This window comes from Molossus molossus, unplaced genomic scaffold, assembly GCF_014108415.1.
Source record: "Molossus molossus isolate mMolMol1 unplaced genomic scaffold, mMolMol1.p scaffold_m16_p_10, whole genome shotgun sequence".
Classification (NCBI taxonomy): Eukaryota; Metazoa; Chordata; class Mammalia; order Chiroptera; family Molossidae; genus Molossus; species Molossus molossus.
The window spans coordinates 22,800,998-22,815,101 of NW_023425345.1; the positions used below are offsets into that span (position 1 = coordinate 22,800,998).

A 14,104-nucleotide genomic window follows, 5' to 3' on the forward strand; every position below is an offset into this window, starting at 1 on the left:
GGAGCACAGAGACAATGAGGAAATGATTATGAGTTAGATATCTCCCCAGGGCTAAAATGAATGTTTTCTATTGCACAAAGCCATGTTAGGAGCCTGGTCTGGTTAACTGTTTCTATTAGTAGGTATAATAGATATAATAAACAGTGTGTCAGAAATGGATGATTACCCATAAGAACCCTGTATCTCTAAGAACTCTAGCTTTAGGGGGAAAATGTCTTATTAAAGCACCCTTTCCTCTCTTAAATTATGATTTCTCACCAATTTTAAGTTTTTGCTCATGTATATACAGTTCTGATGCTGTGTAAGGGTATGGAGACATTCAGGTTGCCACTTCATCTAGATGGACCTCACATTAGAGGAGGGAAATAGAACCTGAAGTTGTGAGTTATAACATTAAGAGTTTTAACACAATTATTTTATTTATCCTTATGTCCTCTTCAATCCTTTATGAACAAAATATTTCTATTCTTCTTAAGAGGAACACTGTGCTTCTCTGGAAGTTATTTTTTAATGTCTACGTAGATTCTTAAGAGGTTGTATTAAACTTCTGTAAGTCTTCTGTGTTAGTATGAAAAAGCAACAGAAGAGCAGTTTACTGATAGTTTTCTAGCAAGTTTCTCTGATAAGAGAAACCATCAGATTTATATTGTTCCGTATTTGTTCATGGGGAGAGCAGAGTCCATTTCAATGGCTGAAGTGCCCAATTAAGCCCTTCATAAATGATAACTATCTTCGAAAAGAAAAAATGATACATAAATATAAGTCACTCAGCACAAAACCTAGTATATAGAAAGCACTCCAACATTTTACTTTCTCTCCACTGATTAAAACAATTTTGAAATATTGTTTTGTGAAGATGGTATATGAATGTTTATGATTTGAAGGTTTGGAATAAGAATGGATTATAAAACCACTATATCTACATCTAGAATAATCTGAACAGAATACACTGAAGGAAAAGAAATATTGGATGAAGAAAGGAAACACTGCTTTTTCTTTCAACTTCTTTATTGTGGTTAGATAGAAATTGCCTATCTTTATTTGAAACGAATCCTGAGATTTCTTCAGTGTACGGTTGAATGTGTCAGAGTGAGGGGGGAATATGGAATTATGAAAACACTTACTGTCTCCCTGCTCCACAGACAGTACATGAACCCCAGTTCGGACAATGCCTCCCTTTGCCATTACCTGTGGTGGGGGGTGGAAAATAAAAGGCAATGAAAAAGATCTTACCTCAAATCTTTCCCTTTATGTGATATGCTTGTCTTATTTCATCCCTGTTGGCAACAATTAGCCCTAAAAGAAGTCAGACTTTCAAAAGAGAAACAGACTTTCTAAAGAGCTTCATAAATCTTTGCTCCACAGAGAGTGTCTGTCTACAGATGAATCAATGCAGTGGCCTTACTTCTCACCATGTAATAGAACATGAGCTCCTTCAGCTCCTGCAGAACCTGTCCATTCAGAACATAATGGGCTTGGACTGTTTGAGTTTGGCCGCAGGACAGTTCATGAGGTATGGTCTCAAGCTGGACAAAGCTTTTGCTTGGAGAGAATACAAGATTAGCAATGTGAGAAACAGCTTCGTGATTTTCTGACAGCCATTCGTGGCTATAACAGTAGGTATCATCCTTGTGTTTGACCTAATGAATTAGAAAAACAGTATTATTTCACAGGTTATATCTCATAGAGAATCAGTGTTCTCACAAAACTGTATTAGTTGACTGTTCTACTTAAACTAGTACCTAGAAATCTTTTGCTCCATAGTAAAAAGTGAGAGAGAAGCCGGCGATCTTCTTTGTTTATCTGTATTGCAGGCATGATTTGTGCCTTTGCACCAAAGAGGCTCCTTGGGTTGGTGTTTATCTTTTTGAAGAGCATAAGGTCGTTCAACATTTCTTTAACCGCTTTACTATGCAACCAGAGCCACTGGAGCTATGAAACCTCTTTGAGGAGACTAAATAATCTCCAGAGACTGAATAAAGTCAATGACTCATTTGTGATGAGTTCCAAACAGGTATTATGAGTGAAATGTAATATTGCAACTGTAGGGGTCTGAGAATATTTTCCATATATACCATTGGTTCAATAGTTGACTTGCTGAACTAGCTAAAGTCCACCTCTCCTGAGCTGTTTTAGGCTGATTCTTTTTAGTGCTTCCTGAGATTCTGGACTCTTAAGCTTCATAGGCATTATTTGGGTTGTATTTCAATTTTTCTCCAGGTAGAAGTTGTTTGTTAGTTTTTTTTCAGGCTCCCCCCACCCTTATCTTTACCTCCCAGTGTCATGAATGGAAGCTTTTGGCAGCAAACCACTTTGTTCATGTCTCAATGTATGTTCCAGTGATAAGGTGTAAATGCTTATCAAAAAGAGCTAGCATTTAAAAAATATTTTCATTTTTTCAGTGTTAGCACACTGCCTAGCACATAGAAGGTATTCAAGATACTTCTTAATAAAATGAATGAGTAAACATTCAATTTTAAGTTATTAGAGGTAAAGGCTTTTATGCCAACTATTTAAAGGTTAATTAATAAAATATATTATTTATCCCTTTTTATGTTTATATAAAAATTCTAAGAGGCAGGGGTTTTTCATCACTATTATTATGTGATATCTATTGTGAAGCCATATATCTATAAATGTATATCCAAATCTCCATTGATGAATAGAGGACTGTATGCTATAAAAAGCAAATGATATGGGTATGGACAGAATCTGGAGAAAATTAGAATAGCAGGACAAAAATAAAGTAAGAACGATAACTTATAAAGTTGAAATGCTAATGATGTTTGAATGGGTTTTATAGTAATAATATTTAGCAGTTAAAGGGGGCTTACTAGGTGCTTTAACATGTAATATCTCTAATCCTCACAACAATTCTTAGAGTTAGGTACTAATATTGCACCCATTTTACAGATAAGAAAATGAAGTATAGAGGTTTATTTGCTATTAAAAAGAGTTGAGCCAAGATTTTAATCTCATTTATTTGATTATAGAAACTACACCTTTAAAAAAAATTGTGGTAAGAAACACACAACATAAATTACCATTTTAAGTGTATAGTTTGGTGTGTTAAGTAGTGTGCAACAAATCTTCAGAATTTTTTCATCTTGCAAAACTAAAACTCTACATCCATTAAACAATAATTCCCCATTCTCCTTCTTTCCAGCCCCAGGCAGCTACCATTCAACTTTCCATTTCTATAACGTTGACTACTTTAGATACCTCATATAAGTAGAATCATACAGTATTTTTTTTTTTCTTTTTTGTGACTGGGTATTTCACTTAGCATAACGTCAACAAAGTTCATCCACATTACGGCATGTGGCAGGATTTCCTTCCTATTTAAGGCTGAATACAATCACATTATATGTGTATACCACATTTTGTTTATCTATTCATCTGTTCATAGATATTTGGGTTGCTTTTACTTTGTTGCTATTGTGAATAAGGCTAGTAGGTGCATGGGTGTGAAAATATGCCTTTGAGACACTGTTTTCAATTCTTTTGGCTACATTTACAGAAGTGAGATTACTGGACCATATGGTAGTTCTCTTTTTTGAAGAACTGCCATACTATTTTTCAGAGCAGTTATACCATTTTATATTCCCAGCAATAGTACACAAGAAGAACCCATACTTTTTTTTAGAACCCACAGTTTTAACTACAAAACTACACTGCCTCTTTTTAATAAATGTTTTCACAGTTGATCTTAAATTGGTTTCTAGTTTCTAATGTTTTTCTTTCTGTAGCAATAAACACAACTTGGAAATCTAATTACTTTTAGGTTGTTACCATTTTCCAAGCTATTTCATATTATTGGTAACTTCTTTCCAAACTTACCTCGACTCCGAGGGAGGAATCCTTAATGTTGTTAGTGTTGATGGTGAACTGCACTAGGCCATGCTCATCAGTGGTAGCATTGGAGGAATAGTTAGCAGCGTATGCTCTGATGAAGATAAGTTTATTTGGCATGGGGTTACCTTTCCCATCCACTAGGCGTACCTGAAGATTAAAAGCTGTGGATCAGTTATATTGATAATCCCCAATAGGCACCAAGCATATTCATTTTATCAAGAATATTTGTTGAGTGCATCCATAAGTTGAACATGGTTCCAAGCATTGGAGATATACCAGTGAACACAACAAAGTTACTTCCGCCAAAGAGCTTACAATCTAGTAAGAGACAGGTGTTAAATAAATGCATAAATAATATACACTTATTTAGTAGTAGTCAGTCCTAAGGAGAAAAATAAAGCAGTGTTATATGGGACCAAGTGGGTACTTGAAATATTGGGGGGAACACTCTGTAAAGTACATGACTGTCTAGCCACTATGCTGTACATCTGAAACTAATATAGAATAATATTCAATGTATACTGTAATTGAAAAAATTAAAAATTACAGCAGTGTAGGAGGATGTGAAAATGGAGACGGAGAGAATAGAAGCTACACAGATGATCCCCCAGGACCAAAGGGGAATTACAACTAAAATAAAGACAAATCCTCAGAAAAATGCAACATAAAAGCAGAAGGACAGGGCCATATAACCAGGGGCACTGGTAGGATCAGCAGAGGCATGAGAGGGTGGTGGGCTGGGAGCCCACGGACTGCAGCAGTCTTAGCTGTGAGCAGTGCCCTTGGGGAATAAAGACCAAGCTCGTTCCACATCACAGAGAGCCAGGACTGAGTGCTAAAATAGCCACAGCCACTCACCTGGGGGCTAGGCAGAGGGAGGGAAAACTAGGCTGGAACTCTGTGGGGACACCCGGGATTCTGAGTTTTTGCTGAGTTGTGGACACAAAGGACGGTGGCCAATGTGCTCCTTCGCAGAGCTGTGCAGAAAAGCAAGCAGCCTTCCCCTTTGGAGATTCAGCCTTTCCCAGGTGAGGCAAAGAAATGCAAATTGAGGCTCATTAATAACCAGCATCTATCCCACCCTCTGGAAATCCTCTTATGCAGAACACCAGGGCTACATTCCAAGGCACTGAGTAACTGAGACTACTAGCCACCAGCAAAAAGCTAGAGTATAACTGAACCTTTCTTGGGCTTGCAAATCTACCCAGGAAAGTAAGACTTGACAGTGGTTTTTAACATGGGCCTACCCAGGCCCATCCAAACCCAGGAAGGAGCCACAAATAGCAGAACACCAATACCCAAAGGGAAAATTTGGCAGGCTCCAAAACCCACTGAATTAGCCAAAATGGTAAAACAAAGAAACAAATCCCAAATGAAAGAACAAGAGAACTCTATCCAAGATGAGATAAATGAAATGCAGTTAAGCAAATTATCAGAGGTTATAAAGAGTTCAGAGCCATGATCTTGAGGAAGCTCAATAGGATGAGTGAGGACATCAGCACCATGAGTAAAGATATAAAAACACTGAAAACCAACCAAGTGGAAATGAAGAATGACATAGCAGAAATAAAGAACACATTGGAAGGACTAACCAGCAGAGTAGAGGAAGCTGAGGACTGAATCAGTGAATTAGAAGACAGGGTAGAAAAAAATCAACCAATCAAAAAACCAAAAGGAAAAAAAACAGTTAAAAAAACAGAAAGACAGCCTAAGAGAACTGTGGGACAACTGGAAACGTAATAACATTCGCCCAAAGAGGAAGAAAATGGGCAAGGGTTAGAGAATATATTTGAAGAAATAGTGACAGAAAACTTACCTAACTTGGTGAAGAAAGAAGGCATTCAAGTTCAAGAAGCACAGAGAGCCCCAAGTAAGAAGAACCCAAACAGGCCCACACCAAGACACATAGTAATTAAAATGCCAAATTTAAAGACAAAGAGAGAATCTTAAAGACAGCAAGAGATAAGCAACAGGTTACCTACAAAGGAAACCCCATAAGGCTCTCAGCTGACTGTTCAACAGAAACATTACAGGCAAAAAGGGAGTGGCATGAAGTAATCAAGGTCATGAAAAACAGGATCTGAATCCAAGACTACTCTATCCAGCAAAGCTATCATTCAAAATAGAAGGTCAAATAAAGAGCTTCCCAGACAAAAAAAAAAAAAAAAAAAAAAAAAAGCTATGGGAATATATTAACACCAAACCAGCACTGCAAGATATGCTAAAAGGACTGCTGTGACTAGTAGAAGAAATAGGAAGAAAAATAGAACCACACTAAACAAAAATGGCAATAACTAAGTATATATCAATTATCACCTTATATGTGAATGGTCTGAATGCTCTGATAAAAAGACACAGAGTAGCTGACTGGATAAGAAAGCATGACTCACACATATGTTGTTTACAAGAAACCCACCTCATAACAAAAGACTCACATAGGTTGAAAGTGAAGGGATGAAAAACAATCTTTCAAGCAAATGGAAAGGACAAAAAGCTGGGGTAGCAATACTCATACCTGATAAAGTAGATTTCAAAATGAAAGACAACTAGAGACAAAGAAGGTCACTACATAATATTGAAAGGATCTATCCAACAGAAAGATATAACCTTGGTAAACATATATGCACCCAATACATATTAAAAATCTTCTGGAGGATTTTAAAAGAGAAATCAACAGCAATACAATCATAGTGGGGGACTTCAACACCCTGATGACATCACTGGATAGATCATCTAGACAAAAAATTAACAAGGAAACACAGACTCTAAATGAAACACTAGATCAAATGGATTTAATAGATATCTACAGAGAATTACACTCCAAAACTACAGCATTCACATTCTTCTCAAGTGCACATGAGACATTCTCAAAGATAGACCACATATTAGGACACAAACCAAATCTCTACAAGTTCAAGAAGATTGAAGTCATATCAAGCATCTTCTCAGAAAACAATGGCATGAAACTAGAAATCAATTGCAACAAGAACATGCAAAGACATTTGAAAACATGGAGGCTAAATAGCATGTTATTGAACAATGAATGGGTTACCATGGAGATCAAGGAAGAAATTAAAAACTTCCTGGAAACCAGTGAAAATGAACATACAACAACACAAAATCTATGGGATGGAGTGAAAGCAGTTCTGAGAGGGAAGTTCATAGCACTACAGGCCTACCTCAAGAAACAAGAAAAATTTCTAATGGACTATCTAACCTCACAACTTAAAGAATTAGAAAGCAAACAAAAAGAAAACCCTAGAGCAAGTAGAAGGAAGGAAATAGTAAAGATCAGAGCAGAAATTAATGACATGGAGACCAAAAAACAATTCAAAGGATCAATGAAACAAAGAGCTGGTTCTTTGTAAAGATAAACAAGATTGATGGACCTGTAGCCAGACTCACCAAGAAACAAAGAGAGAGAACCCAAATACACAAAATCAGAAATGAAAGAGGAGAATAATAACTGAAACCACAGAAATACAAAAGACCGTTAACAAATATTATGAATAATTATACAGCAACAAAAGTGAAATGGATAAATTTCTAGAAAACATAGTCTCTTAAAATTGAACCAGGAAGAGATAGAAAACTTGAACAAACCAATAACAACAAGGAAATTGAAGATGTAATCAAGACTCTCCCAGCTAAGAAAAGCCAAGGCCCAGATGGCTTGACGGGGAAATTTCACTGAACATTCAAAGAAGAACTATTTCTCCTCAAACTATTTCAAAAAATTCAAGAAGAAGGAACTCTTTCAAGCTCATTTTATGAGGCCAGCATAATTCTAATTCCAAAACCAGAAAAAGACACCACAAAGAAAGAAAACTATAGGCCAATATCCCTGATGAACATAGATGCCAAAATCCTGAACAATATACTAGCAAATTGAATCCAGCAATACATCAAAAAAATTACTCACCATGACCAAGTGGATTCATCCCAGGGATGCAAGGCTGGTACAATATTAGCAAATCAATAAACGTGATACACAACGTAAACAAAATGAAAATAAAAATTATATGGGATTAGAGGGATCATAGCTTGACATAATAAAGGCCATATATGAAAGACCTACAGCCAACATTATACTCAATGGGCAAAAACTAAAAGCATTTCCCTTAAGAACAGGAACAATACAAGGATGCCCACTTTTACCACTCCTATTTAACATAGTACTGGAAGTTTAGCCACAGCAATCAGACAGAAAGAAAAAATAAAAAGGATCCAAATTGGACAGGAGGAAGTGAAACTGTCATTATTCGCAGATGACATGATACTATACTTAGAAAACCCCAAGGACTCCATCAAAAATCTACTAGAATTAATAAATAAATTTGGCAAAGTAGCAGAATACAAAATTAACATCAAGAAATCAATGGCATTTTTATACAGCAATGATGAACTCACAGATAGAGAAACTAAAAAAAAAAAAAAAAAATCTCATTTACCATCACAGCAAAAAATTAAGATACCTAGGAATAAACTTAACCAAAGAAATAAAGAACCTATTTGCAGAAAACTACAGGACATTGAAAAAAGAAATAGAGGAAGATATAAAAAAGTGGAAGCACATACCTTGTACATGGATTGGAAGAATTAACATCATTAAAATGTCCATACTACCCAAAGCAATCTATAGATTCAACGCAATCCCCATCAAAATACCAACGACATACTTCACAGAACTAGAACAAATACTTCAAAAGTTCATATGGAACCAAAAAAGACCCCGAATAGCCACAGCTATCTTGAAAAACAAGAACAAAGTTGGAGAGATCACATTATCAGATTTCAGGTTATACTACAAAGCCACTGTAATCAGAACAGCCTGGTACTGGCACAAGAACAGGCAGATCGATCAATGGAATATAATTGAGAACCCAGAAATAGACCCAAGACAATATGCTCAATTAATATTTGACAAAGGTGGCAAGAGCATACAGTGGAGTAAAGACAGCCTCTTTAATAAATGGTGTTGGGAAAATTGGACAGCTACATGCAAAAAAATGAAACTTGACCATTAACTTACACCCTACACAAGAATAAACTCAAAATAGATAAAAGAGTTAAATGTGACTCATGAATCCATAAAAATCCTAGAAGAAAATGTAGGCAACAAAATTTCAGACATCATACGCAGCAGAATTTTTACTGATACATCACCTAAGGCAACAGAAACAAAGGAGAAAATGAATACATGGGACTACATCAAACTCAAAAGCTTCTGCACAGCAAAAAACAAAAAACAAAAAACAAAAGAAACTACCAAAATGGAAAGGTAACCCACCGTATGGGAGAGCATAATTGCCAATGATACATCAGATAAGGGGTAAATTTTCAATATATAGAGAGTGCTCATACATTTCAACAAAAGGAGGACAAAGAACCCAATTAAAAAATGGGCAGAGGAGCCCTGGCCAGTTTGGCTCAGCGGTTAGAGCACCGGCCTGGGGTCTGGAGAGACCCGGGTTCAGTTCCCGCTAAGGGCACATACTTCGGTTGCAGTTTGTCCCCGGCCCTGGTTGGTCGTGTGGGTGGCAGCCACTCGATGTGTCCCTTTCACATCAATGTTTCTCTCTCTCTTTCCTTTCCTCTTTCTCCCTCCCACTCTATCTGTACAAAAAATGGAAAAATATCCTCGAGTGAGGATTAAAAAAAAAAAAAAAATGGGCAGAGGAACTAAATAGACAACTCTCCAAACAGGACATACAAATGGCTAAGAGACATATGAAGAAATACTCAACATCACTAATCATCAGAGATGCAAATTAAAACAACAATGAGGTATCACCTCACACCTGTGATAATGGCCGCCATCAACAAATCATCAAAGAAGTGTTGGCGAGGGTGTGGAGAAAAGGGGACTCCAGTACACTGCTGGTGGGAATGCAGACTGATGCAGGCACTATGGAAAACACGATGGTGTTACCTCAAAAAATTAAAAATTGAACTGCCATTTGACCCAGTGATTCCACTTCTAGGAATATACCCTAAGAAGCCTGAAACACCAATCAGAAAGAATATATGTACCCCCATGTTTGTAGCAGCACTATTTATAATAGCTAAGATCTGGAAACAGCCCAAATGTCCATCAGTGGACAAATGGATAAAAAAGCGGTGGTACATATGCACAATGGAACACTATGCAGCTGTAAGAAAGATCTCTTATCCTTTGAGACAACATGGAGGGACCTGGAGAGTATTATCCTAAGCAAAACAAGCCAAGAAGAGGAAGACAAATATCACATGGTGCCAATTATTTGTGGAATATAATGAACATAAGCGTCTGAGGAAAGGGTTATCCCAGAGCCATGGAAGTGGGTTACAGACTGACAATCCCCAGAAGAGAGGGTTGGGGGCCAGAGATAAACCGCAGAATTTATATGCATGTATGCATGAACAATGGACATGGACAACAAAGCTGGGGACAGGGCGGGGAGGGTGGGGGAGGGATGTATCAGTGGGGGAAAGAGAAGTAACATCTGTAACAAAAATAAATAAATTAATTAAATAAAAATAAATAAATAAATAAATAAAGCAGAGTAAAAGGATAGAGAGTGATGGAGATCATAACAGAGGTGACCTGAGTAATGTATTCTGTGGATACTTTGAAAATGCTGTATATCATGTATTACTCTTGCAGAGTCACAGAGCACAAGAAATATATAGTGATGAAAATTTTAACCCACTACAAATTTAATTGAACCCTTCTTATTGTGGGGCAGACAATTAACTTTTTATGAATTACCGTTCTGAAGTATAAGAATAATAAGTGTACAAGTGAGCAATTACTACATTGTCTGCTCTGCTTCTCTAGTTGTTTTATGCGTGATATCTGTTTCTCAACCTAGATTTTTAATCTTTTGGAAAATAGGCAGATTTTATGAGGCACTTGCCATGTGAAAAATGTAAAATTGAGAAGCACACAGTATTAATAAAGGCTTAAAGTCACATTACTGATAATATTAAACTCAGCAGATGATTAGTCTAGTTCTGACTATGAAGATGGTGATTCTTTTTCAGTATAAATTACTTATTATAGTAGAAAGAGGCACTGCAGCCAACTTGGATCAGTATTTCTTACTGAACTGTCAGCTGCATGTACAAAGACAAGGATAAAATTCAGATTTTTCTCTCCTGATGAGTCTTAAGACCTATTTAGCAGGAATAAAATATCAAAAATGTATAATATGCCACAGAGAAATTTAAAAATCTACTTTCATTTTAGAATGTGACCAAAGTTTCTGAATATGTTTGCTATCATAACATAATCAAAACATTATAAAATTTATTCCACCACTCCTTTGATGAGTCTAGTCCCTCTCTTTTGTACTCTCCACAACTGAAATCTTAGAACATTTCTGTTAAGAACATGATACACAATAATTACACATGAGATACATAAAACTGTTATCTCAGACTTCTGGAGTCAGAAAGGTCCATTTGCACATCTGTTTGTAATAGAAAAATAACAATGTAAAATTTTTTTGTAGATCTGTGAGAAAATTTATATTTTTAAAAGCTGAGAACCTTAAATAGCATTTTTTACCCTTGTGTGTATTGTTTAAAAAAATACTTGCTGTTATAGACAAGGTATTGTAAATATAATATCCACTAAAGAAATACTAGGTGCAGTAGAGTCTTTTATGTTTCAAAATAAAAATTAAAACCATCTACCCACTCATTTTCATATAAAGTTACCGTTGGAAGGTTAATGTATGTGGCCACCATGAATTTTGAGATTCTTGTGAGGAAATACCATAAAAATATGAGACTGCGTGGGAAACTGTGGAAAGGACTTTGAGTGACATCACACAATGCTGTTCCAAAAGTGAAAAAACTTTCTAATTTTGATAGTGTTTAAAATGATTTTATAGATTTCATATACAGATTTACAGAGGAGCAGGTTTATTTTTATGTGGTTTTATACCTTTGCTCATATTAATCAACAGGTAACAATAATCAAGTTTTAGCAAATAATATAGTTTTAGCAAAATATGTTGTGTATATTAGGTGACGAGGCACAGTCTGACTTGTGAACTGAAAAATACTCCACCTGGCCAAAGAAGGGGATCCCTTGTCTGAAGTTTGGGTCCACTTTGACAAATGAGAGTTTGGTTATGGTGGTTGTTATTTCACTGGACCCTTTTCCAGTTAACTCCACCTCTGAAAAAGGAAGAAGAAAAAGGTAAGTTATTTTTTGGAAGGATGATCTCCCTGAACTTCTTCTACTACTTCCCCCCTTTGAATTCATACTTTGGCAAATGAAAGAAATCAATGTCTATGGTCTTTTCTCCCACACCCATATGGTGTACAAACCTGTTCCTTCTTCTTTGATCTTGGCCTCCACTTCAAGTTCCATTTTGTACCCACCTCTCTTCATCTGGAAGACCTTAGTTTTTACTTGCTGAGAGAAGCAACCTTGGCTGTTTAGCTAAGAAGGGATAAAATAAAATACAAGAACGTAATACTAGACAAATTAGTGGCCAGTTAATTTGGTGAGATTTGTATGTGTTGGGGCAACATAATTTAGGTATTTCCTATAAGAATACCATACCTCTAGGGACTGGTTATCATTAAATTTCACAACAGTATCTGGTTTATAATCGACAGGTGTATTCCCTAGTATTTAAGATTTCCTAGAGTGAATGAGAGAAATGCCCTAAAAATGTTGGGGTAATCTTACTGTATCAGGCAGATAATCCTTCACCAAAGTCTGGCTCCCCCTCCATAGTGTACAGCTATGGCTGAAAAGTGGCCGCCCATCTGGGGACTGTGTTTCCTACCTAACTGGCATCTAAGTGGGGCCATACGACAAATTCTTGCTCATAGAAAGAGTAGAACTGATACTCTTCCCAGACAAGGTGGTTAAGAGGTATATGTTTTTTTCTCCTTCCTTCATACAAGTGGATGCCAAAAATGTCTTTGGGTGCTGGGTATTGCAGTTGACTCAGCTTCCATTATTCTGTGTACTTGCTGCACCAAGAACACCCACAATGGACAAATACATGAACCAAGTAATTCCTATTGTGCTAATTCATTTATTTAAAAAATATTATGGCTAGCATATAATTTTCTTATAGAGTGTTCTCTTCCTGAGTTAGCACCACATTGTAATTCACTATTTATTAACAATGCCTTAGTGTTAGTCCCTAGAAGAGTTTTCTACCTACCTTATGACTGAATTTCTCACAGATAGCTTGTGACTCCCCACCAAAGCAGTTAGAAGGATTGTTATACTTTCTGCACATGCTTATAGTCACATGTCCTGGGACAGGCTTCCCATATGTGTACCTGTCATAAGAATATTGCCAAATGAATCAAAGCAGATATTGAAAAGCCACATTTTTCTACCTATTAATATTTCTTCTTTTAGCTACAGTATATGTGCTTCTCTTCACTTCCCTCGAATCTGTACTCCCACCTGCAGGGCTCAAACAGTATTGAGTGTGGTTAAATAATGACTCTTCTCTTCTAGAATTCTACAGCGCAATGTGCTGAAACTTACTATAGTCCTCTTTTTTTCTTTTTTTGTCAATCCTCACCTGAGAATATCTTTCCATTGATTATTTTTAGAGAGAGTGTAAAGGAGAGAGGGGGGAGGGAGGGGAAGAAAGAAAGAGAGAGAGAGAGAGAGAGAGAGAGAGAGAAACATCAATGTGAGAGAGACACACTGATTGGCTGCCTCCTGAATGACCCCGAGAGGGGTGAGGATTGAACCTGCAACCCAGGCATGGGTTGGTGCCCTTGACCAAGAATCAAACCCATGACCCTTTAGTTCTCTGGCCTACACTCTAACCGCTGAGCCAAACTGGCCAGGGCTATAATCTTCTTTTATCATGTCTTTTATTTTCCTAAATTTTAATTTTCAGTTTAATCTTTAAACTATCTTTTGTATTACCAAAGCTATAACTGTTCTTACAAGAAAAACCAACATCAACAAACAAAACAAAGAGAACGAACACCCTCAATTCTACCTAGGAATATAAACTATTAATATGAAGGTGTCTCTCCTGTCATTCTCTCTCCTTGCATAGCCATCCCTATTTATATAGAATTTTACTTGCTTTTGAAAAATAAGAATGGGATTGTGCCCTAAACATATTATTGATAATTGCTGTATTTTCCAGAGTATTTGTTTCCTTCCCTATTTAAGATTTTTTCTATGTCTCTATTTGCAAGAGTATTGGCTCAGTAGTTTTGTGGGACCAGGAACTTGGTGGCTGTTACTCTGAGACTGTGCTAG

At 36.6% G+C, this 14,104-nt stretch overlaps 1 protein-coding gene across 1 annotated transcript in view; it reads right to left on the minus strand.

Moving 5' to 3' along the window:
• LOC118624307 (alpha-2-macroglobulin-like) overlaps positions 1-14,104 on the minus strand; it is a 45,581-nt gene that overhangs the window by 24,433 nt on the left and 7,044 nt on the right. The window contains exons 8-13 of the mRNA XM_036252464.1: positions 13,032-13,152; positions 12,178-12,292; positions 11,915-12,024; positions 3,841-4,002; positions 1,413-1,640; positions 1,125-1,188 (exon numbers count right to left, since the gene is read on the minus strand). Of these exons, the coding sequence (XP_036108357.1) occupies positions 1,125-1,188; positions 1,413-1,640; positions 3,841-4,002; positions 11,915-12,024; positions 12,178-12,292; positions 13,032-13,152 (800 nt within the window). The remainder of the gene's footprint in view (positions 1-1,124; positions 1,189-1,412; positions 1,641-3,840; positions 4,003-11,914; positions 12,025-12,177; positions 12,293-13,031; positions 13,153-14,104) is intronic.